General features: G+C 36.3%; 1 protein-coding gene across 3 annotated transcripts in view; it reads right to left on the bottom strand.

The window, feature by feature from the left end:
- The window catches only part of LOC138175878 (semaphorin-3C), a 202,055-nt gene that overhangs the window by 10,484 nt on the left and 165,483 nt on the right, over positions 1–26,088 (bottom strand). For all 3 annotated transcript variants that reach the window (XM_069106514.1, XM_069106516.1, XM_069106513.1), the window contains exons 13-15: positions 16,560–16,648; positions 13,270–13,311; positions 9,662–9,819 (exon numbers count right to left, since the gene is read on the bottom strand). In XM_069106514.1, coding sequence (XP_068962615.1) covers positions 9,662–9,819; positions 13,270–13,311; positions 16,560–16,648 — 289 coding nt within the window. The remainder of the gene's footprint in view (positions 1–9,661; positions 9,820–13,269; positions 13,312–16,559; positions 16,649–26,088) is intronic.

Raw genomic sequence — 26,088 nt, 5'->3', positions numbered from 1 at the left:
TCTCTATAATTTACTTAATTTTTTTAAAAGAATACTCAGTCTTCCTTATGTACTGCCTAAAATGTTATATTTCAGCTTCCACAAATGTCTCTATTTTGCTCCTATATTTAGTGAAAATAACTTATCTTCTTAAGTACTACCAAGTATAAACTCTGTGCATGGGCACTAAACCTACGAAGCTCAATCCCTACCATGTCATAGACATAACAGAGTAGGGCATCTAGGAGAAAATAGCTAGTTGTGTCGCTGATATATCCTAAGATTGAGTGCAGACTTCTTGAGGATATTTCATTTTTGTTTTTGTATCTCTAGGGCCTACCACAGTGCTTGGTACATAGTAGGCTCTTACTAAATGCTTGTTTATTGATAGTTTATTTTATTCTCAGTTCCCGAAACTGTGATTCATCCAAAATTGTCAAGTACCATGAATGCAAAAGATATATGTATCTTCCTCCATTCTAAATCTTATCGTGAGAAGGATAATTCAATATAATACTGTCATATAATTTCTAAATTTGGATTATAAAGCAGTCACCTTCCTGAATAAAATTCTATAAACTAGATATTAAAAATTGCATTTAAATACAAAGATAAATATTAAATAACAGAACAAACTGGGGATTCTTATAGTTATTTTCAAAGTAATTTAATTTACATATTACCTCCAGTATTTTGCTATTTGCATGACCATGAGTTTATCCTGCTCATTATTGGAGTGCTAAGCTCAATAAAAATCTCTGGTTTTTAATTAATTTGCTCTACTGGATCTGTAATTTCATTGTTTGAACATCCTTTTCATTGATGCAAATTGCAGCTCATTCATGCCTACCCATCTTATGCTATTTTTGGCTATGTTCTACCATAAGATTACCTCAGGGACTAATAGACTGGGGATCTTCCTTATAGTTTTCCAACATTTCACATTTCTAGTAGATAAATTGGGATGTCTGCCTTTTATCCCTTGTCCTCACCATGTGGCCTACCCATTATTTTTGTTCAGAAATTTCTCTGCTAATATTTTAATTCATATTCTTTCAATGAATAAACAAATGAAAAGTCATCTATTATGTACTTATTATGTGCTAGTCACTATGCTAAGAAACTTATGTTGCATGATACACTGTACATCAGACCCATCATGGGCCTCTTCATTGTCCTTAGTCTGAAATTCATCTTCAGTTCCCTGGAGAATATTGTTTTCCTTGTCTACAACACTGGTAGAATACTGATATTAAAAATATGGGCCTTTGTTTCTTCAGAGAAGTCTGTGGTCATTAAAAAAAGGATCTTTGCAGTTTTCTGAAGGTAATCCAGCCTGCTCTCCTCTTCTTCTTAATTCTGAGTCCTATTCATTGTCCATTGACATTAGTTATCCATTTTATGCTTTGCTTGATGGTTATGATCAGTGGATCATTAAACTTGGCTGTTTCTTTTTTCCCATTTTTAAAAGATTCAGATAATTTTGATGCAAATTTTGGAGACACAAATTAGAGCCGTTAAGGCAGCATTTTACTCCATTGCATAAGCATAGTGATGTAGTATATTTTCTAGATATTTTAGTCAAAGTTTCCTCTTCCCTCCTTCTCATCTCAAATCACTTGGGCAACTTTCTTCACTATCTCTCCTCCTTCACTTCCATCTTTCATGAAGGTAGGACCCTTCTCCTTGTGAAGGGCAACCAATTTTTCCATTCTTATTCTCTTCTGGTTACTTCTCTATTGCCTACAAGATCCTATGTTCTTCTTTTTTTTTTTTTTTAAAGCAATCGGGATTAAGTAACTTGCTCAAGGTTACATGGCCAGTTATTTCTGGGTGTAGTGCTGAGTATCTGAGCCCGGATTTGATCCAGGTCATCCTGACCCTGGAGCCGGTGCTCTTACTTGCTGAGCCACCTGGCCACCCCTAAGCAACTGGGGTTAAGTAACTTGCTCAAGGTTACACGGCCAGGTGTTTCTGGGTGGGTGCTAAATGTCTGAGCCCGGGATTCGATCTCCAGGTCCTCTCAACACTGGAGCCAGTGCTCTTATTCGCTGAGCCACCTGGCTGCCCCAAAGCAATTGGGTTTAAGTAACTTGCTCAAGGTTACACGGCCAGGTGTTTCTGGGTGGGTAATAAGTGTCTGAGCCTGGGATTCGATCTCCAGGTCTTCTCAACACTGGAGCCCGTGCTCTTACTCGTTGTGCTACCTGGCCGCCTCAAGATCCTATGTTCTTAACCTTTAAAAAATACTCACTTGATCTTGCCTTCCCTCTGAACTACCACCTGTCTTCTAATACTAAGTTCAACTCCTTGAGAAAGCTGTTTACACTAGACCAGGATGGGGGAACCTGTGACCTCAAGGCCACATGTGGCCCTGTAGGTCCTCAAGAGCAGCCTTTTGAATGAATCCAAACTTCACAGAACAAATCCTACTAGACACTCTTCGTCCTCTCCTCTCACTTGCTTCTAAACATTACATTCTGGCTTCCAATGTCACATTTGACAGAAAACTTCTCTCTCGCAGTTATATAATATCTCTTAATTGTTCAATTTCAGTCCTCATCTTCTTAACGTCTGTAGTTTTTGAAACTGTCGACTGACTGATTTTGCATACTTTCTTCTCTCTGCCTGACGCTGTGCATTCGATTCTCTTCTGATTTTTTGGACTGCTTCTTCTGCCTCATTTTCTGCATCTTCCTCCTGGTCATACAGTAACCATAAGCATCCTCCAAAGGACTCTCCTGTGTACTCTTCTCCTTTTTCCTGACGTTTTTATTAACTCATACGCATTCAGTTTTTATTTTTATGCTGATTATTCCTCCATCTATCTAACTGTAACCTCACTTTTAAAATCCAGTCCCATGTCACTAACAGCCTTTTGGACATCTTGAAATGGGTGTCATGTAGGCATTTTAAACTCAACATGTCCGAAGGATAAAGGGCTTTCCTGTTACAGTTGAGGAAACCACCATTTTCCCTGTCACCTAAGCTCACGAAACTTGAATGTAATTCTCTCTCTCACACATTCACTATCCATATACATTCTCTTGTCAAATTGTCACTTCAGCTTTCACATCATCTTGTAAGTCCCCCTCTCTTCACTCACACAGTCAACACCTTGGTGCAGGTCCTTACTACCCTTTTCTCTTGAAATATCTTTCTGATTGGTTTCCCTCTCAAGTTTCACCCTATTCCATCCTTCACTCAGCTGACAAAGTAATTTTCCTGAAATTCAGATCAGCTCATGTCCCTTCCCTATTCAGTGAAATCTAGTGCTCCTTATTGGCATTGGATATTAACATAATTTCTCAAACAATCAGATTAGCCAGCAACAGTCTGGATATTTTATATGTGTAGACCTTAAAGAGGCAGGGAAAAAATCTGTTTATCCACTGAGTAAAGAGTAGTAATATAATACTACATGTGGGATTCTGTATTTTCCCCATGATAACTCTGTGAGATAGGTAGTGCAAGTATTATTATTGTGATGATGATTATTAACTTTACAGATGGAGAAATTGAGTCTACTCAACTATAATCATTATTTAGTTATTTTTTAGCCATGTCCAACTCTTCATGATCCCATTTGGGGTTTTCTTGGCAAAGATGCTGCAATGGTTTGCCATTTTCTTCTCCAGCTTATTTTACAGAAGGAGAAAAAGAGGCAAACAGGATTAAGTGACTTGCCCAGGGTCACAGTAAGTGTCTGAAGCCATATTTGAACTCACAAACATAACTCTTCCTGCCTCTGGACCTGGCAATCTATCCACTGTGTCACCTAGTTGCTATTATGATGCCCATTTTACAGATGATGAAATTGAGGATCAGAAAAATAAAGTGGTTTTCCTGTTTTAAAAGAGCTATGTGGAGATTTGAAATGTCTCCCCTGACGTAGCCAGTTGTCGTTCAGTCATACCTGACTTTTCATGACCACATTTTTGGGTTTTCTTGGCAAAGATATTGGAGTGATTTGCCATTTCTTTCTCCAGATGAGGAAACTGAGGCAAACAAGGCTAAGTGACTTGCCCAGGATGCACAACTATTAAGTGTCTGAGGCCAGATTCGAACTCAGAAAAAGGAGTTTTCCTGACTGCAGACTCGGCACTCTATCCATTGCATCACCAAGCTGCCCCTGGTGTAGTCAGTAGGACTGTGATCACATACAGCTCAACATCAGAGTCTATATTTAAACCCCAGTCTTTTGAGTTCAGGTCTCATGTTTTTTTTCCTCTCTACAATGTTGTTTTTAGTGGAAAAGCAATGGAGCTGGCACTGATAGAAACTCTTTGTAGGCAAGACCTGTTTCACTTGCATTACTAGTGCCTAGTACAATGCTAAACTTATACTAAGCAATCAATTGACTCAGAAGTACTTATCAATTGATGACAATCTTTGGTATTAATAGTAAAAAATAATAATGTACTAGAGAAAAGAGTTCATAGCTTTATTCACTGGCAGTCCAGTCTTTTGAAAAAGAAATTAATGATGAAATTTTCTCTGGGGACTTTATTTCAACCCCTTTCCACCTTCCATGATTCTCTATTTGCTTGCAAAAACCAAATCAAAGTAACTCATTTCTTTCTTTCCCACCAGGACTTAGCTCTTGATCCAATGACTAGAGCACTGGCCTTGGAGTCAGGAAAACCTGAGTTCAAATGTGACTTCATACATCAACTAGTTGTGTGATCCTGTGCAAGTCACTTAACCTCTATTTGCTTCAGTTTCCTCACATGTAAAATAGAGATAACAATGGCATCTACCTATCAGCTTTATTGTGAGGAACAAATAAGATTTATTAAAGTGCTTAGTACGGTATCTGCACATAGTACGCACAATATAGATGTTAGCTAATATTATTTATAATGATACTAATGATATTGATATAATTGAATTATGTATAATCAGCTCTCCCTAAATAAATTATCAATGGGCCTATCCCCACTGAATTAGAGGGAAGTTAAGTCACCATATGGGAAATTTAAAATATTGTTAATAGTTCCTGCAGATTTTTAACTCTTCAAGACAATATTTGCTTTATGTAAATGCTTAGAGAATGCTCAAAGGTGCTAGCAAAGATGGAATCAGTGTAAATTTAATGATCATTTCTTTGCATCAAAGTTCTGGTAAATGATGTTAAAATGAAGATGCTACTTAACAAACCAATTATGCTTATTAATTGACTTTTTTTGTTTCATCCTAATTAGGCCAACTTGAATCTAAAGTGAAGGTCATACCAGGAGAGTGTAGTTCTTTTATCAGAAGAGAACAGGTAATGTAATTGACTTTTTAATATATCAAGATGGATGTGATTAGGATAAAATTTATGTTGGAGAAAAACATGGAATCTATGGTTAAGACTGTGTTTTAGGAAAGAAAGGTAGAGATAAGAGGCCACCTGGGCAAACAAAAGCAAGTTCACATTCCAAGATAAATTTCTGAACCCACAAAAGAAAAATCTCAAACATGAAAAGACGGTCTGCATGTAACATAAAACTTTACTTCAAAAATAAACTTTGAGTTTAGAAAATAAACCACTTGCTGTTCACAGCAAAAGTCTTAAAGCAAGAGAGTTTTGGGAGGGAGAGAAAGGAGGGCTAAGCACTAACTAATCTATAAGACAAGGACAATAATTAAATGTGTAAACGTAAAAAGATTAGTCTTTGGTCCCCACAACAGAGATCATTTTGCGCCTAGAAAATACTCTTGTTGTGTCTTATACTGCTTCAGTATTGATTCTAAGTAATAGATTAAAGATTTATATTGAAGATATTTGTGATTCTTCAGCCTTTCCAGCTGGTCAAGTGCACAAATATTAGTGCAGTGATAGTTTAAATACTAACATCACCCTGTTTATATTTGAAGAAGCAGGTGGTTGATATTTGACTATTCAGGTTTGGTTGAAAATACTGACAAGTACTCAAAATTATTTGATTAGAGAGTGGATGCACCATGTTGTTTTTTTGTTGTTGTTGTTGTTCTCAGTACCTCAACTCGGACCACCAAAGACGAACACTCTACTCTCATGATGAAATGGCTGAAGAATCTCCCATCAGATCAGGCGGTCCTAATGCGGAGTTTACTTCAGAAGAACCTATGGGGAATGTAGACCTCCCACCTGGTTACCCAATCAGTTTTATCTTTGGATACCAATGCAGATGATTATAAACCTCTTCTACGCAGGAAAATTAGTCTTTCTCTAACAAGAGAAGACATTTTAAGTCAGAGTTCCCTCAGTGGCATGAGGCCATCTGGCTGCTCAAGGAGAAAGGTTTCATTCAGTAGAAATTCATCATATAAAACTAGTTTGGTTTTGTGTGTGTGTGTGCTTTCACTTATCCTGTTTTGAGTCTTCCTTGTGTTCCTGAAACCGCGCTGATCTCTGTTTGTTTGCCTAGTCCTGCTCTGCTCCTGTAACATGTGCATGATTATTTGTAGTCATGATGACATCAGTATTTCTGACCCTGGAATCCACCTAGCTCTGTTCCAAGTGGGTGGGAGCCAGACAGCAAAGAGCTAAGGAGGCATTAGAGACCTGAGCAGCATATTTGTGGATAAATGCAAGGGAGAACCTGAAAATATATTTGGAAGAGGGAATGATCAATAGGAAAAATTCTTAGAGGTAGTAGTAAGAAATGGAGTTAAAGATCCAGGCAGAAGTATTAACTTTGCTAAGGAGTTTGGACCTCATCTTTTGGGACAGGATGAAGGAAGATATGAAAGAGTTTTAAGAAGTGGAAATGGAGTGTTGAGAAAGATCAGACCATGCAGATGTCCATGAAATAGGAGGCTAGATGTTCTGCTATGAGTGTGTGAGAAGAGTTAGGGTTGGGGATTGAGGGAAGATTGTTGAAACAGTAAAAGCTGAGATAAAGATTAAATGTGTTGAATATAGGGGATGTTTAGCAGTAGGGAAATGGCAGCTAAGGTTATGCTGTATATGTTTCATGTTTTAAATTATGATTTCATGATTTTCTCTCTAATACTCGGTACTCAGCAATCTGAGAGAAGCAGATAAATTAAGATAATTGGTATTACAGCTGAGGATTAAAAGGGCAGCTAGAGATTCTAGTAGGGAAGCTACAAAAGGATGTTAGGTTCTAAGTAGTCTGAGGAGAAAAACTACAACCATAGCAGTATGAGAAGATATTTGAATTTAATGCAATTTAGCAAATATTTATTAAATGTCTCCTTACGTTGAGACACACTGTTAGACTTTGAATGATACCAAGCTTTAAATCAAGGCCCTGAGGAAATTTGTCATGCAAAGTGGGGTTAGAGAGGGTAGTATTTAAGACACATAAACATATGTTTACTATACAAGGAAAAAAAGAAGAAAGAAAGTTATATGAGGCCTGAAGGGAAAAGGTCATTATCAATTTGGACGAATTCAGTAATATTACCTAGAGGCTATGGCAAAAGAATGACGAGACATTCAACAGTGTCAAAGAATCTTAGAAATTGGAAGGGCTCTTCTAGGCCAATTCATGTAATACCAAGAAGTTCTTCCACAACATCAGTGATGAATGCTTTTATATCATTTGCTTAAAGATCCCTCAATGAAGATAGCCAAAGTAATTCATATTTTACTTTTAGATAGTTCAAACTCTTAGTGACTTCCTAATTATGTCAATCTTAAATACACCCTCCTACTGCAACTTTTCCAGAGTTTCTAGCTCCACTGTCTGTGGCCAAGCAGAACAGGTATAACTAATCTCTTTGCTACAAAGACAGTCCTTGAAACACCAATCTTATCCATAGGATGTGGAAATTTGTTTAGCATTTGAGAACATAGTTTATCCAGACTGGGTGAACTGAATTTGTCAAGTGCAACTAACCATTTCTCTGCTTACTTTTTTTCCTCTTCTTCTCAAACCAAAGAGTAGATACAAGCAGTAGAAAATAGCAGGAGTTGAGGAGAGGTGTTGGGAAGATATTCCATATGTAGGGCATAACATGAGAAAAGTCAATAAGAAAGAGAAATAGGGGAATGCAGAGGAGGAAGAGAGTAGTTCAACTTGCAACATAGAATACATAGAGAGGATTTTTAAAAAGAAAAGCACCTGACCAACCCCTCCCCCAAAAAAGATCCCCCACAAAAATAAAACATCTTGTAACAGAATTGCATATATACTTGAGATTATTAAGGCTATCAAACTGTGGATGCATGTTTTGTGGATCACTGCTGCTATCTTTAGAAAATTTGTCAAGGACACACAATAGCCCTGTGCTCCATGTCTCAGATCTCATGTACCTGGCAGTCACATTTCCTGCTGGCACATTCCAAAACATGAGCATTGCTCATTCCATTTAGAATTTGGATGTGGAGTAACTCTCCAAAGTGCATCTGAGCTCTGCCAACCAACTAATCTCCCTCCATTACTGCCATCATCCTATCTCTCCTGCCCCACCCTGTGCTAGAATTTTCATTTTTTTTATCTTGTTCTTTTCCCCCTTCAACTCTTCCCAGTATTCTTCCATATACACTTCTCTGCACCTACACTCAGTTACTGTATGGCCCCTAACTATACCTTGTATTTTCTTGTCACCATGCTTTAGCTTATGCTTTTTTTGGAACACTATTATGTGTATTCATCGTTTAGAATCAAATTTAAAAGCTAACTTCTCAAGAAAGGCTTCACTGATCCACCCAATCATGAATGAGATCACAGAATTTAGAGTTGAAAGGGGCATAGAAGTTACACAATTTAATCTCATTTTTTACAGATAAGAAAACAGACCAAGTGAGATACAACCCTGGACTATTTTCTTTTTTCTCTTTTTGCTCTTTTGGAGGAGGGAAGATAGGGCAATTGGGGTTAAGTGACTTGCCCAAGGTCACACGGCTAGTAAGTGTTAAATGTCTGAGGCCAAATTTGAACTCAGGTCCTCCTGATTCTAGGGCTGGTGCTCTATTCACTGCGCCACCTAGCTGCCCTGCTGGACTATTTTTTTTACAGCAGCTATTATCTTGCCCTAAAAAGCAACAAAAACATCTTAGTTCCTTCATTGGACTCTGTTTCCCTTGATGAAGCATCCTGGTCACTTAAGGGAATAAAAAAGTCCTACTCATGTGGATCTGGGGCCCATCTTACTTGGTGGGTATCTGAAGATCCTGAGTCATGGTCCTTTACTCTGCTGACCATATGCATTTCCATATGGAGACAAGTAAGGTCTGTGTCAAGAGAAGCTAGGTGTCTATATTCTTGTTGTGTATGTTTCCTGTGTTAGGGCGAGGCAAACCTCTTTTGTAACTATTCGTTGACTTGCAAGTAAGGGCTTTGTTTTGTCCCCAAAACAGACCTGAACTAACTGAATGCTGGCATTAGTTCCACCTCCAACACCAAGAGAACTGAGGTAAGACCCAAGGCCATACAATTAGTAAGTATTAGAGCCAAGATCTGAATCCAAGTCTTCTGATTCTAAATCTATTAACTTTCCATTACTCTAACTAAAGAATGGTCCTCCCCTCAACCTTGCATGATGCTTTTGTTCACATATTTTTATGACAAATGCACTTATTTACTATGTTGATTTACAGTAATATATTCATGGATCATATTTTCCTCATTGATGGAAAGTTCCACGAGGGCAAAGACTACATCAAAGCCGAACATTATATCTTCCTCCATATCTACAACGAGATGTTTGGACTGTGCATTGAGTTGAAACAGTAAGAACTCACCTTTTCCCTGTTGGATAGAATCTGGAGCAAGAACTACCATCCCAGGCACAATAAGGATCTCTTGCTAGGCAGCAGTCAGCACAAGCTGTTCCATAGATGTGACAGCGATGCAGAGACACTTGAGAAACCCCTTCATTGGAGCTTACATATAGCTGTTGCTATTAAAGGAAAGATGATTCATTTTAGATGGGGAACATAAAGGAAGACTTTAAGCAGGAATCTTTTATAATTTATGACTATAAACCTTTGGATTCATTTTGGAACTAAAAACCATCAGGCATCCTACCAAAGGGTATATAGCCAAAATGAGCAGTTTTCCTAGGTTAATATTACTCTAACATCGCCACTTTTCCTGTTCAAAAATGCTCAAAGTCCCATGTTGAACATTACTGTTTTCTAGATATTATATTTTATTGTTCTCTACTTCAGGTTAGAACTAATATATTAAAACTTAATTTTAATTTAATTAAAATTTAGTCATTTCTTTGAACTCTTTTCTTTATCATGGTACAAACTCACTTTCTTCTTCCTGCTTTAAATTTAGCAGTAAGTCACCTGAACTTGAAGAAATGGGGGTTAGGATTGGAAATATTTTTTAGTATAAGGAATTATTTAATATTTAATTTAAATAATAAATTTAATATTTAGTATAATATGTAATATTTAGAATTACTTAATATAAGGAAATATAAGTATTACTATAAGTATTTAGTATAAGGAAGAAAGAAAAAATAGTTATCACATATTATATAGTTAAACTGTTCAAAGAAAATATTTTAAAATTTTAAAGATGAACAAAAATTGATTTTAGACATACTAAAGATTAGCCATTTCTCTCCTCCCTTCCTCCCGACCCCGGACTTATCTATCCACTGAGTCATCCAACTACCTCCTAGGCAAACAGAAGTTAAATGATTTGTCCAAGATCACACAGTCCAGGGCTAGATTAATAAAATTACTATACATCAAACATTCCACTGCTCAGACAACAGCCTGCAAAGAAGTCTTCCCAGGTGAACACAGTCTGTGGGACAGCAAAAATATATCATTCCTCTTAATTTTCTTATGAAATGTCAGAATATAGTAGCTTGTTAAAATATTTTAATGAAAAGTAAGTGAATTTTGGTTTGCTTCCTACCCTAAACTGTCATTTTTTCCTCTTTGTTTGCTGTGCATCTAGTCTGCTCCTGGACTTGCAGCATCAGGTATCTTATAGGATGCTTTTAACACTTTATAAATCCTCCTTAAGATCCCATAGGGTGTGTGTTGGAAGGGAGAGGGGGGAGGCAAGAAACAAGACAATACCAAGTAGGTTGGAAAATGTATTATAGCAAATTAGATAATTATTTATCTTGATGGTTTCAATTAAATCATTAGTTTCAATAAAATCTTGATCTTCAATTAAATCTTCAAATTTTAATAGTTTCAATTAAACATTCTACTTATCTTCCTATTATGCACTTTGATGAAGCTGGACACTAGAAATAGTTTGTAATATTTCAGAATATGAAATAGTAATTGTTCACAATTACCTTGAAGGAGGTGTTGTTTTTAGTACTTCTGCATTCCCTATAAACAACACTATTGTTTCCTTGCAGATGTATACAAAATGAATGTGCCCCAGGGTCATATATCAATTTTTTTTATTTTTTCTCTGGACCTTTCTCCTTCTACCAAGCTGGGCTGAACAAGGAGTTTCCCATTGACTTCAAAAGAACAATCTGCCTTTGGATTAGTTCCCTGGGGCACAGAAGATGACTAATGGCTTCTCCTTACTTGGGGAAAATGTTTCTCATGCACCACACAAACATTTTTACAGATGAGACCTTTACTTCTGTATATGCCATTTATTTTTCTTCATAAAAGTTAGTCAAGTGTAAAGTACAAAGCACACTGTGGAATTTTTCTTCATCTGTTTGGCCTGAAACCCTTAAAGAGCCCCAGTAAAATTATGTAATCACAGTTGTGTTAAACAGATGAAGCTGTAATGCTACATTTCAAGCATTAATATAGTTCTCCTCATTGAGGGGAAAAAGAAAAACAAAAAACAAAGAGTAATGTAAAACATATACAAATGGCCTCTGATTACAGCAGCTTCTCTCACTGTTAGTCACTAAGTTTCTCAAGCCTAATAACATACTCTCTCTTGCCCCACAGCCAAATTGTGCCTTTAAGAGACTGAAGGGAATACACCCTTCAAAGCTCAGAGGTCAGTTAATAATCTGCTGGTTTCTCTTACTTCCTAATATTTTGACTTGGATTAGTGCTTTTAGTTCCTAAGTCTTAGGTTTAAGTAGGAAAGTGAAAGAGGAAACAGTTTTTAAAGCTATAATCAAGATATTTTGTGCCTAGGAACTCTCTCCTTGAGTGGATCCTGGTGTGCCAAGCCAGGAAGAACACTCAATATCCCACAGTCAGAAGATTGAGATCTGAGTCCTGGTTGTAGAATTTCCTAGGACTCCAGGCAAATTGCCACCCATTTGAGTCTCAATTTATTTAGGTATAAAATAGGGTAATACTTAAACTACCTATTTCATAGGAGTGTCAAGAAATAACTTGGCCTAGCACTTTGTAACCAAGGAAACAGTAGACTAAAGTAAGCAATTATTAACAAAAGTAGTATAAAATATCAGATGTGTGAATATATCATGGTGATGTTATACACCAGCATGAGATACAGAGAGAGAAGGGGCATGTTCCCCAAGTGAATAATACAATTGTGTTCTTTGTATTCATTGTGAATGCGTCTGTATTTAGAAATTTGAAGCTGGTAACTATGTTAATTTTATTGATAATTTGGTAAAGTTCTTTAACCAGAAATTGCAGGAAAGCTATGTTGTTGTTTAATCATTTTTCAGTCATGTCTGACTTTTTGCGACCCCTCTGGGGTTTTCTTGGCAAAGATATTGAAGTCCTTTGCCATTTCCTTTTTTATTATTATTATTTTATAGATGAGGAAACTGAGACGAGCAAGGTTGAGTGACTTGCCCAGGGTCACACAGGTATTAGTATCTGAGGCTGGATTTGAATTCAGGAAGACAAGTTCCATCTACTACACCACCTAATTGCCCCAAGAGAAGGTACAGACCTATTGTTAAAGGCAATTTTGTACCTGGGAGCTCCTTAAGTCAAGTTCCTATGTCAAGGCAAAAAAAATATTTTGATCTGAAACATTCATGGTCTAAAGTAAGATTTGGTTTGAATCATGAAGAAAAATAAGAACTTTTCCTTTTCCAAATGAGATGGAACATGGCTGTATTTCCTACTGGTATCTGCATTATGTATGTAGTCAACTTCTTAACAATTAGAACTGTCCCAAAGTAAAACTAGCTTGGGATATAGCAGATTTACTATGACTGTAAATCTTTAAACAAAGGCTTCATAGCCACTTGTCAGGAATGTCTTCCAGGGAATTACTCTTCAGGTGTGGCTTACATTAGATATGTCTAAGAGGCTTCTTGAGATTCTTTGCTTCTGTTAACAGTCTAGTATGGCTTTGCTTTTCTGAGTACTTCAATAAATGAATGAATAATTAAGTTATTTAAGTGAATTTGCATTAATATTTAAAAACTTATGATATAAACAAAAAAATATGGGTTATGTTTTACCTTTTTGGATGAAATTTTCATTGTTGTAATAGGAGCATTATTCTGAAAGAAAAACCAATAGTTAAATAGAGCTCTAAAGTAATGATCTCATTTCATTGGTAATTTTACATATAATATACATGTGTGTATATATGAAAAATTAAAGAGGCATTTTCTCTGAGGAGGGGGAGAGTAGTATTAAGAATAATTCCATCAATTCTGCTATATATAAATAAGGAATAGCATGTATCAAATCCTAACCTTTGTGCAAGAAATGATATATGAACTAGACAGGAAGATCTAGAAAATGTATGATCAGAAAGGTGGATGGGCTGCTCATACTGCAAGAATGAGGGATTTAACTTTGTTCACTACCTATTGCCTGCTATGGGTAAATAACTTTTGTTAACTGTCTAGATTTACAAGTATCTCATTTTATTTCAATCTCAAACCTCAACTGACATACTAGCCTGAGTATGACCTTCCCTAAATCAAAGAATAAAAAAAAAGAGATGCAAAAAATGAATGGAATAGAGTAAAAAACTAATCTCGGGATGGTGAGACCACTGAAATTGCAGGTTTGATGTAAGCTTTCAAAAAGAATTCTGGAATGACATTCCACTGTATTTTCGGTTTAGTTCATCAAGTTCAGTTTGAAGAACAGGTTGGCCTAAAGCAAACTTCTTAATTCTCTCCTTTTGCTGAGAACAATGAACTACTGTAAGAAATGACTCACTTTAATGAGGTCAGGAGTCAAGTGGAAGAAACTGGGTAATGTTCTCAGATTTTAAACCTCTGTGAATGCCAGATTCATAATTAGTGAACTTGGTGAGCATCACTTACAACCCCCAAATCACTCTTGAAACCTGTTGAAGAAAGGTACAGTAGCTTATGCCCAACTCCCTGACAGGGTAAAGGGTTATTTCTGCTGAGTTACGTTGTGCCTCCAACCTTCTGGGTGCCTGGGTGTTGTATATACTAAAAGACATTTTTTTTTCTCATAGAAATGATGTAATGGTCTTGAAAGGCCACTCCAACACTTTTTCAGCAGCTCTTAGAGATGTGCAGAAAGGTGTTGCTTGAGACAGACGTCTAAACTGTTGGTGATAGTTCAGTAATTCTCATATTTGAGCCAACCTTACCTAAGTAAGCCAGGCTCAGTTCCAGCTCACAGACTGGAGAGAGGGTTTGTAGTCCTTTGCCCCCATGGAAACAAAGGAGAAAACTTGAACTTTTTAAAAAAAACCTTACATTTATTTTCCAGTGGTACGCTGATGTGACACTCAGCTAAGGAATATGTCAGGTCCTGTTTCCATTTAAATACATTATTTCCCTACAAGTGTGTGACATAATGTCACATACACCCAATTACTTTTAGTTCACAGAAAATGTGATACAAACACTGGGCCGAAGATAGTAACTGTATTAGGTAAGTGAGCCTTCTGACTTGGGCGTATCAATCAATGGCACACACAACTGCACATTTCTGTATAAAGCACTGCAGATTTGCTCCTATTCACTGATGTCCCATCCATGCATTTCTATATTTCCTTTCTAAGAGAGTTTATTCTTTCATAATGATAACAAAGACACAAATCATTTAGCAGTTTGTAAGTAGTTGCCACATGATCATAAGCAGTACATCTCATATTTCTTTGAAAATCCTTCTACAATGTATATGTTTTGGTTTGTGTCAAACCCAGTCAATTAACAATACTGTCTGATTATCAGAAGGACACTTCAATATGAGAAAAAAAATGAAGTGCTAATATTATAATAGAACCTTCTTAGGAAAAGTTCTGGACACAGACTCATATTACTTTCACCAGACAAGTTGTCACTTCAGAGTTGAATGTAAAGTGTCATCATATTTATTTATAGTACATCTGATTAAACTAGTGCAACAATTACTTTGTCTTGCCAAAAAAAAAAAAAGACTGAAGAGGGTAATGGAAATGGAAGTATTTATCATTCACTGTTCTGGAGACTGAGCTCTAACTTAACAGATTAATCATAAATGTTTCATGATATAGTTGAACCAAAGAGAAATATTAAAAAGAATAATTCCAAGAAATAACCTTTTTCCAGACAAACATAGGCAGATTTTCAATATTTTTTGTATGGTTATATTTTGTCAATTTCTCATTTCCCTCAAATTTTAAGTTTTAAAAATGCTGTCTTGAGACCTTTTTCCTATCAATTCATTCTTTGGGAAAAGAATATTGACCATACTAAAGACCTCTGGATTCGGTGGCAGAGGGGCCAGCTTCCCTGCAAATCACTTAAACTCTCTGATTCCTAATTTCCTAATCTATATAACTGAGACAATAATCCTGATCTACCGTCTCACAGGACTGTTTTGGGTGTGGAATGAAGTAAGGAATGTGAATATATTTTGCAAATTGCAATATAAGTAAAGGTTAGACAAAATTAATAACAATAATTTTAGTTGTTCATAATGTAGCACTTGAGGCAGCTCTTCAGCTGTCTAACTGACCACCACAACTTAATGGTTTAAACAGGAGATTGTTACTTTTATTAAGTCATTGATTGGTTCTATTGAACCAGGGCATGGCTTTTTATCCTCCCTGTGGCATTCCTTCCATATAGGTAAAACTGAAAGACTAAAACTCCTTGATGGTACTGGCCACAACTTGATAATCTTTTTATCTATCCCCACAGTTAACTGTCAGATTTTTTTTTAATATAAATGGGTAGGTATCCTATTCCACAGAGAAGTTCTCTGTCAATAACTATCAGTGATGGGGACATCAGTGGCTAGGTTGCAGAGAAATTGAAATCCTTTAAGAAGATAGTATGTGCAGTTCTGAGAGTCAACATTTGTCTTCTTTAGTTTCAGTGACACTTGAATTGAGAGCAATAAAACCAAGTGAAAACAAAATTGTTTTCCTTCTGTTTTTTGGCTAAAAATCAGAGCACTTATCTAACAATCAGAGATACTCAAATGTTTGTGTTTCAGTGGGATATGTTGCTAATGATAAAAGCCTTTTCCTGATAAGGCCTGAAAAAATGACTTTTTTGATTTAAAAAATTGATAACAATTTTTCACAGCATGGTGATGGAAAATGAAAATGCAACCAGTAATGTTTAGATAATTTGAAACATGGAGACGAGGGGAAAAGATTCCACAAGTAATCCCCAATCTATTTTTATTTTATCTAATATTTTCTTCTTTCAAAATCATTACAACACCCATTTATTTTCTCTTTTATCAAGTAGTTATTATCCTTTCAAAAGTTTGTAAAGTTAAATGATTCAATCCAATATGCTAGAAAAAAAATGAGTCAAACCTTAAAGACTTCCAGTTCTTCCAAAATGAGTTCTCCACTAGCTGTGCTATTAGTAGGCAGAACAACAACTTTTTGTACTGTGCCACGATCTGCAACAGAAACAGAACATATGAAGTGTTAGATTGTTACTGTGTATTTTCCCCCAGAAAAGAAAAGCATGTGGATAAAGGAAAAGATATAGCTATTGAATTGCTACTTAGAAAGAGTTTTACACAGCATATACAATAATTTAGGTGTTTTCCTACTCATATAAAATCACTTCCATTTGTATCTGCACTTTATTGTTTCAAAAATCAATCTGCTAATGGACAGTTCTCGTCTAGAGTTTTTTTTTAATGACATGAAAACTTTTAAGTTTTGAACAATTTTTAAAATATGTAAATATTGGGCAGTGAGCAGTTATCTCCAATTGCCTTTTAAAAGCTAACAATTTTACACAACAGAATCTAATCCTGACACAGTAAGTAATAGTACCTGTAAATGTAACAACTTATAAGAGAAAGAAGAGACCATACTATCTTACATCAGTGGTATTTGCAGTGCCTCTCCTTGCCCCTCACCCACCTGCATTTTAAAGTCATGTCATAGATATTTTAATTTTGAACATTTGAATGCTGAACTTCAGAATTATAAAAGGCAAATTTTCATGAGAATTGCACTGTATTAGAAATTATGAAGTCTAGAAATTGACTGGAATAACTATATTCATAGTGACACATATCTATATATATGTGACAAGAATAAAGAATAGATAAACTGTAGAAAGTCTATGTGCCCCACTGGTAGCCATTCCACATTAAAAGATCTAGAGGAACGGGCCCCAGCACATGAATGGATCTTTAGTAAAGGATTTATCAAGGGATAAGAGTCACATAGAAAGAAGAGTATGGATGGCTTGCACTGGTGAAAAGAACACTAATATCAGTGAGATTACAGATGATTAAAACATCAAAGGATCAAATTACCTATGAAATAGAAGGGGAAAGGGTAAGAAAAATAGGTTTGTCACTACTTATCCCTCTAGGGAAGGGCAACTGGAGATCCCCCAGGGAAAATCACTGAATTTCTTTGTTTCAAGTTCCTTATCTTTAAAATAAGGAAATTGGAGAGAATGATGTTGAAGATTCCATACTTCTCTAAATTCTATGGATTCTAAGTGGAGAGAAAATACATAGCAGAGAAATGGAAGATATATAGCTGTACTTGTTTGTCTCTCATACAGATCCAGTCCCTCTCAACAAATACCCAACATACATACACACAAATTGTAATAGAAAAACAGAGGTTTTGGGTATGTGACAACAAAAATTGCATTAATTTTCAGATTAACTCAAAAAGTCACAGGAGTAAAAATGTGAATAGAGAAAAATGAAAAATCCAGAATGACTGGATAAAAGTCAAGGCATAGTCCCTTATTTATGATAATTTTAAAATTACAATTATTCATTGGTCATATTGTAAACTGAATTTTAATCAATTTTGTATTTAGATACTTTTATGTTAAAAAAACAAACTAGTTTATCATAGAATGCTGGCTCATACCTATCACAGAATGTATTTGGAAAATTCAACATAATGGAAATAAATGGGAAAGCATAACTTGGAATTAAATTAGTGAATGCCACAAATCCCAAATTAGTTTTTGGCTTCCACTTGGATAGGTTATAAAGGCTCTGACACGAAGATTTTCTTTCATGTTAAGAGTTTCCGTCTAAAATATTTAATTGACAGGCTCAAAATACTCCTTAACAAGAAAGCAAATTTAGATTTTTAAATACTGAAGCCTAGGAAACTGCTAAGTGCAATAAAATATATACCTCAAGCTTACTTACACTAAAAACCACAAGATAGAAAAAAAAAAACAAAACCATTATTTTGAATGAAGTATTTTGAAATGGGCCCCAATTGTTGAAAAGATTAAAAATGGGAGAAATCTTTAAAAGTTCCAAGCCACATTCCATAATTTTAAATCCATACCTTTAGTCACACTCAAAAGCAAACAATACAAAGCCTGAAAATTTGGGGCATAAACAAGGCTGTTCTGACTCACTTTTGAACATCCAAAGTACACTGCATCCATCACTTCATAAAGAAAAAGTCCCCTTACCTGATTTGTCCATGGCCCCACAGTTAGTCAGTATTCAAACCCAGAATTCTATTTACTTTTCTTCTGGGATAATTTGTTTTCTAATGGGGTCATCCCTGTGGCCAATTTTTAAAGTGCAAAAAAAGCCATTTTCATCTTGGAGGAGAGTGTGTTCAAAATAAGGACCTAAGTAATATGATGAATCCTTGCCTGCCCCTTACCCCCATTAATCAATCATCTACTGAATTCACATAAGCTTGCTGAATTGTAGACTTTTTTTTTAAAGGAAAACAGAGCCCACTGAAGAAGCTTAAGCTGAAAAATCATCAAAGTTTGGAGAGCTACATACAGCAAGTGTGTGTGGTGGAAAGGAGTGAGGTGATGAGGTAAGGATCATGAGTGTTTAGAAAATAGTAAGAGAGAAAGGAAGGCCACAATATTTATTTTGGTTCATGTCATCACATACAAGAATAACGGAGACAGTGCTGAATTTATGGTTCACTGCTACAGATTGTAATGGCAGACATGGATCATTGAATAATCTATGTAGCCTTGGTAATTTCTAGCAATCATGGAGAATATTTGTGACCATGAAATCAAAGCCTTGATTAAAAAAATGCCCAGAGATGAAACTATGCCCGTGAGAAAAGGAAAGCACACTTAAATGAGGAGGTTGATTGCTTATTATCATATTTTCCAAATATTGTCCTTTTTATGACATCAGGGGACCAGGGAAATCAACAGTTTTATTCAGAAGACCCCAAACCTTTGAATTTATTAATTCCCCTAATATAGTCCTCCACACAAAAATTGGAAGGATATTTATGTGAATCAACTCTTCTAGAATAATAGAATTTTAAAAAAGGAGCTTATAGTTTAAAGGAACTTCAGAGGTCCTCTCATCAAAACCACTCTAAGAATCCATCAATAGGCATTTAGAAAAGCATTGTGCTAGCCACTGGGTACAAAAAGGAAAGAAGGAAAAGAAAGAAATAAAGAACCAAACAAGTAACTACTCAAAAGGAGCTTATATTCTATAAGAAGTATGAATCCCCCCTACTGAAGCCCCCAAAATGGCCCTTTATATGTTGAATACCTTCAAGGAGACAGAATTCACTTCTTCAAAAAATCAACACATTTTATTTTTGGACAATATGAAGGGTTAGAAACAATTTATTTATATTGACCCAAAATCTCAGGTCCTCCTGACTCCCGAGCCTATGCTCTATCTACTGCCCCACTTAGTTTTGAATAATGCCACTTTTAAAAATCTTAAATAAAATACATATCTTTCTTTAAAAAAAACTTATTACTCTAAGAAACTTTTAAAAATACTAGCTAAAACAAGCAAATATATGGTCAAAGACTGTGGATTAAGATTCTGCTGAAATAAGAGTTCAGTAGACATTCACGACATTTTTGTAAATAGTGTAAAGGTTACATAGTTTTACCTCAAGATCTGTTTGTGGCCTGGGTACTAAAGAATAGTTTGAATTGTCAAAATGGAGACAATCTTAACTTATTAAGTCTTCTGTATTAATTCAGGTAACAAGATTGAACAAATATGGTTTACATTGGATGGAACCAGTCAGTACCACTCTCCTGTCTGATGGTTAGACTCTTTAAGTGAGACTGCCAGTTTTTTTGCACTTACCTCTCCCAGGAGTACATTTCTGTGAGCTATTGGCAGTAGCTGTCTGGAAGATTTTTTCCTCTTCCTTCTCAACACATGTTCCTCAGTACAACCAAAAAATAACAATCCCTGATCAAGCCTTTTTTGACAGAACCATCAGTATAGGCTGCCAGAGAATTATTTTCTGTGTCCCACCAATGCAGGCTCTTAAAGGTGAATTGCAGGAATGTCATGACTCCAATATGACTACTATTAACATTTTCTCTATAACTGGCAACTTTAGTGAACTCCCATGGGTTTCTTCCAATTCTGGGTCTTGGGGTAGGAGGCATAATCTTATTTATCTCTACTTCAGTCTTTAACCCCTATCCCTGGGATGGCTTCCCAATTTTGGATAGCTCTAATTCTTGGGAAGTTCTCCCTTATAACAAACTTAAATTTTTCTTTTTTGTAGATTCCACTCATTGCTGCCAGATCTATTCTGTACAGCCCAAAGGTCAAGTTTAATTTATTTTCTGCATGGAAAACTTCAGATATTTGACAGCACCTATTACAATTTCCTTCTGGATTGCCTCTTAATTTCCCCAGTTCCTTCAATCTTTCTTTGGCATGGACTTAAGGCCTTTCACCAACCAGACTGCCCTTTTCTAGACATTCTTCCCATTATCAATGCCCTTCCTCCTAGGGTCATAGATCTAGAGCTCTAAAGGACTTCAGAGATTATCTAGTCCAATAGGCTCTATAAGTAAAGAAATTACCTTCCAGGGAATTTATATTTATGGCACTCAAACCTGACAATAATATTCCAGAGGTGGAATGACTAGGTCAGAATACACAGGAACTACTTATTACCTCCTTATTGCAGGAAGCAATGTTTCTTAAAGCAGCCCAAGGACATGTGAGCTTTTTTTGGTTGGCATATCTCACTATTAGCTTATAGTCCTTAAAAATATTCCAGATATCCCTTTTTACTCACCCAAGGAGGGCTGCCTCCAATCCTGTACTTGTTAAATTAATTTTTTAAACCAAATTTAAAACGTGTCCCTATTAAGTTTTATATTATTATATTTGGCCCCAAACTATAGCCTACCATGGGCTTTTTGGGATTCTGACTCCAGTCATCCAGTGTATTTGCTACCCCTCCAGATTTCTGCATAAGAATTATTTGTTTTGACAAATCCTAAGGTGTACTCTATTATTTCTTGGACTCATGATCCAATATACTCTATTGTTATTACGTTGACAATTTGTATGCCTCTGAGCAGGGAGCCCCCAACTCCACCTCTATTCCTGTCTTCTTCCTCTGATCCTTAATGTATTAACTCTTATATAGTAGTTTCTTTGGGTCTACTTTATCATTCTCTGAAGGACAAATAGCTTCTTTGTTACCTTCTTTCCTTTGCATAAACCCAATGAGGGATCTCTTTCCCAATTTTATGATAATCTGGGCTGTGCTTTATTGTTGTTTTCAGCTAAAAGTACTAAAGAAAGAGAGGCATTAAACATTTTGCTCATCTTGCAGACAAGCTAGAATTTGAATACAAAGGAAAATTTAATAAGCCTGAGACTCAGCAAATCCAAACATACTGCTATGATACCACAGGCTCACCTCAGAAATTCCAGCTTCAAATCCTTCTCTTCCATTCTATGGGTAGTTTACATTCCAATACGAACATTTCTTTCCATTTTCTAGAATTTGAAGTCTTCCCAGCTCAGTAAAACTAAAGAGCTGACTTTCCACTAACAGAAACCACCACCACAATTCCTAGTAATAGACATCCCCTTGTGGACAGTCTATAAGTATCTAGCTGTGCTAAACAACAGACCTCAGATTCTTATCCCTTGGATATACACCACCAAAGTCAAGATTAGGAAATCTGGCAGGACATCAAGAAAAGGGCCATTGTGTGAGTATCTGTCCTGAACCCATCCTGTGAGTAGACAAAAGCTTCCTTTTGTAATACTTGCAAGCTGAAATCTCCTCTAGCTTTCCTTTAAAAGTGAAAGTCAAAATAGGGGGGAGCATACAGGGATATGGAAATACTTGGTAGGGCACATTAGTTAAACCCATTTGTTGTTGTTCAGTGTTTCAGTCATGTCCAATTCCTCATGATCCCTTTTGGGAAATTTCTTGGCATACTGGTGTGGTTTGCCGTTTCCTTTCCAGCTCATTTTGCAGATGAGGAAACTAAGGCAACTAGGGTTAAGTGACTTGCCCAGGGTCACACGGCTATCTGAGAATGGATTTTAATTCAATTCTTCTGGACTCCAAACCCAATACTCTTATCCACTGTACCACCTACTGCCCCTAAGACCTAAGACCATTAAAATCACTGAATAGTAATTGAATCAACCAGAGGTCTCAGGGTTAATCACTACCCTTCCTGTCCCTTCAAAAAGGTACTCTATATTATGGTACACCTCTCCATGGCACTCTCCCTTACACTCCACTTTCCCTTAATGTCAACAACCACTGAGTATACGGGTTCTACTAAAAAAAAGTCCATTTCCAAAGGACAGACAAATATATGCAAGGCAAGACAATTTCAGACATAGGACATGAATTAATACAATGGAGAGTTAAAGTCAGGAGAGACTGAGTTCAAATCTCCACATACATATTTACTAGCTCTTTTAAAATAGGAAAGTCACTTTACTTTTCTGATTGTCAATTTTATCATCTGTAAAACGGGCATCATAATACCCAAGTGGATAGAGCACTAGGCCAGAGGTGAGGTCACCTCATCTTCCTGAGTTCAAACGCAGCCTCAGACACTTACTAGCTATGTGACCTTGGTAACTAAGTCACTTAGGCTTGTTTGCCCCAGTTTCCTCATCTGTAAAATTAACTGGAGAATGAAAATGGCAAACCACTCCAGTATCTCTGCCAACAGACCACAAATGGGGTCACTGAGATTTGGAGGCAACTGAAAAAAGACCAAACAATAATGCCTATGTGAGATACATCTCTAGGTTGCTTTGAAGATCAAAAAGTAAAATTATGCAAAGGAGGTCAGTTTGTCACCATGCCTTAGAGAAAGCTGCTTTCAGTGCAGAATATCTGCTTCAAGTTCTACCTCTGAGACATTTTGGGGTGGGAATCCTGGCAAGTTGCTTGATGACACCTCAGGAAACCTTCTAAAATTAAAACCCTAATTCTACCCCATAAGTACCCAAGTAGGTACCAAGTAGTGGTACCCAAGCAGGTACCCACTCTGCCTTGGTAGGAGGATTTTTCTTACCATGAGTTCCCTCTATCACAGACAGATCAGGAACCAAAATGTTAAATTCATAAAAGAACTATTATAATGATAAATTAGAAAATTCTGATGAAAATCTGAAGAACTACTTTCAGAACATAAATACTTATTGTAATTTTTCAGTAAGACATTTCTGTTCTTTAAATCATAAAAGTACTAAAGTTAAAACTCAGATGGGTTCAGTTCTACATAGGGCAGTTACCTTAATACAGAGAAAACAGAGTAGCTCTGTTCCCAGTGGAGTTTCCAATGCTACCTTCTACCCTACCCTGACTTCTTGTGAATGCATTTCATTGTTCACACAAGGAAATGAGTAAGGAGGTATGGGTAGACCTCAGTTAAAATCCATCACCACTACTGAGGGGAAAAAACTACAACTCAGATTTCATTTCCTACTTATAACTGATCAGTAATGTCATTTGCATATACAGAGGGTTGAATTTTTAATAGTAAAATAGCAAATAATTCCATAGTAATATGAGACTACACATGAAGTGCTTTTACAACATTACAGAATACTACATAGATGTGAGGTTGTAATGGTATTTTGCTTAAAAAACAATGGAGGTCTACACATGTAAAGCCATGGACTGAAGAAATAATCTGGATAGTTAAGGCAATAAAAAGTAAATCGCATCAATTATCTGGGATTTTTAAACAATGCTGTTTTTAGGACAATTTTATAGGGATAATTACCTTCATTTTTCAGTGGGTAATTATCTCAAAAGTCTTCACTTTACTTTGTTTAGATATGGATACAATGAAGTTCCAAATAATATTTAACATAAAACAATAAAGTAAATTAAAGTAAGAAAATTCTGCCCTTAAAAAAACCTGAAATTAAAAAATATAATAAGAAAAAGGTGCTCCATGGTAATGGGGAATGGGGTGCTCAACATTTTTTTTTTAAAGCAATCGGGGTTAAGTAACTTGCTCAATGTTACACAGCCAGTTATTTCTGGGTGTGGTGCTAAGTATCTGAGCCCAGATTTGATCCAGGTCATCCTGACCCTGGAGCTGGTGCTCTTACTTGCTGAGCCACCTGGCCGCCCCTGGTGCTCAACATTCTTGAAAGCATTTGTTTTAACTTTAGATTTTACTTTGCCCTTCATTAAAGTCTATTACTAGTACCATCATTCTGCCAAGCTCTACTGGTGCTTTATTTTTTGGTGCAACTTTTCTTTAAAAAGAAACATTCACAGTTAAAGTCTTCCTCATTCTGAAGGGTACAGTAGTAATTCTTGCAATGAAGTTCTCTGTAAAACCCTGTGGGAAATCTTAGGTGCCTCTGGATCCTGCTTTCGAAGATAATGAAGTTCATATTAAAAAATAAATTGAGAGATTACTAGTTGGTGGGCACTGTGTTGGATACTCAGTCAGTAGATAAACATCTATTAAGTGCTTACTATGTACCAGGTACTGTATTACAAGTTGGGAGACAAAGAGAAAACAATGCTTCTCCTTAAAGAGCATGTATACTACTAAAATATTGTGCAAAAGGAAGTAAAACACAAAATTGAGGAGGAAAAACACTAATACCTGGGAAGATCAGGGAGAAATTCTTGGAGGCATTGACATCTGAGCAGAGGCTTGATGGAAGATAAGGATTCTGAGAGGTGAAGATGGAAAGGGATCTCATTCCAGAAAGTGTTGTGAGAGGAGGGAATTGGGTTTATGAGTTTGGGGAATGTCTAATTCTCAAGGTTGGCTAGAGCACACTGCTTGAGAAGGGAAAGAACATGAAAGGCTGTGATTTACTGAGAGATCATTGATTGGATCCTAGAGTAAGAACTGGAAGGGTCCTCAGAGACTATCTAGTCGAATTCTCTTGTTTTACAGATGATTAAACTGAGGCCCAAAAGGGCAAAATGACTTTCTCAAGGTCAGATGGGTATTAGTGTAAATGGCAGGGCTAAGATTTGTACCCAGATGCTATGACTCTAATTGGTATGTGTTTTGGGGAAGGGGTTGGAATATTCTGAATTCAGTGAACACCATATAAAATGGGCATTCCTATAAACACAGAGAATTGTCTATGAAAGTACTAATTTCTGTTATATACAACTTATTCCTAGTGATCTAGTCTTTTGAATTTACCAATAATGAGCTAGAATAATAATAGTACAATAGTAGTAGGTGTCATTTATATAGGGCTTTAAGATGTGTGAAATCCTTCGCATATGTCATCTCATTCAATCTTCACAATGACCCTGGATGTAGGCATTATCATTAGCTCAGTTACAGATAAGAAAAAACAGATGGGAAGCCAGGTGGCATTGTTTCTAGAATGCTAAGCCCAGAGTCAGCGAGACTCATCTTTCTGAGTTCAAATCCTGTCTCTGAAACTTACTGTGTGACCTTGGGCAAGTCACTTCACCCTAATTGCCTCAGTTTCTTCATCTGTAAAATGAGCTGGAGAAGGAAATGGCAAACCACTCCAGTATCTTTGCCAAGAAGACCCCAAATGGGGTCATGAAGAGTCAGACACAACTGAAAACAACTGAACAACAAATTCCATTTGCAAGTCTCAGTCACTCGCTCAAGGTCACA

The sequence above is a fragment of the Petaurus breviceps genome, unplaced genomic scaffold (genome assembly GCF_028583685.1).
Source record: "Petaurus breviceps papuanus isolate PSGF00001 unplaced genomic scaffold, PetGlider_PUasm1.0 79, whole genome shotgun sequence".
Classification (NCBI taxonomy): domain Eukaryota; kingdom Metazoa; phylum Chordata; class Mammalia; order Diprotodontia; family Petauridae; genus Petaurus; species Petaurus breviceps.
This window is presented reverse-complemented; position numbering and strand designations above follow the sequence as displayed.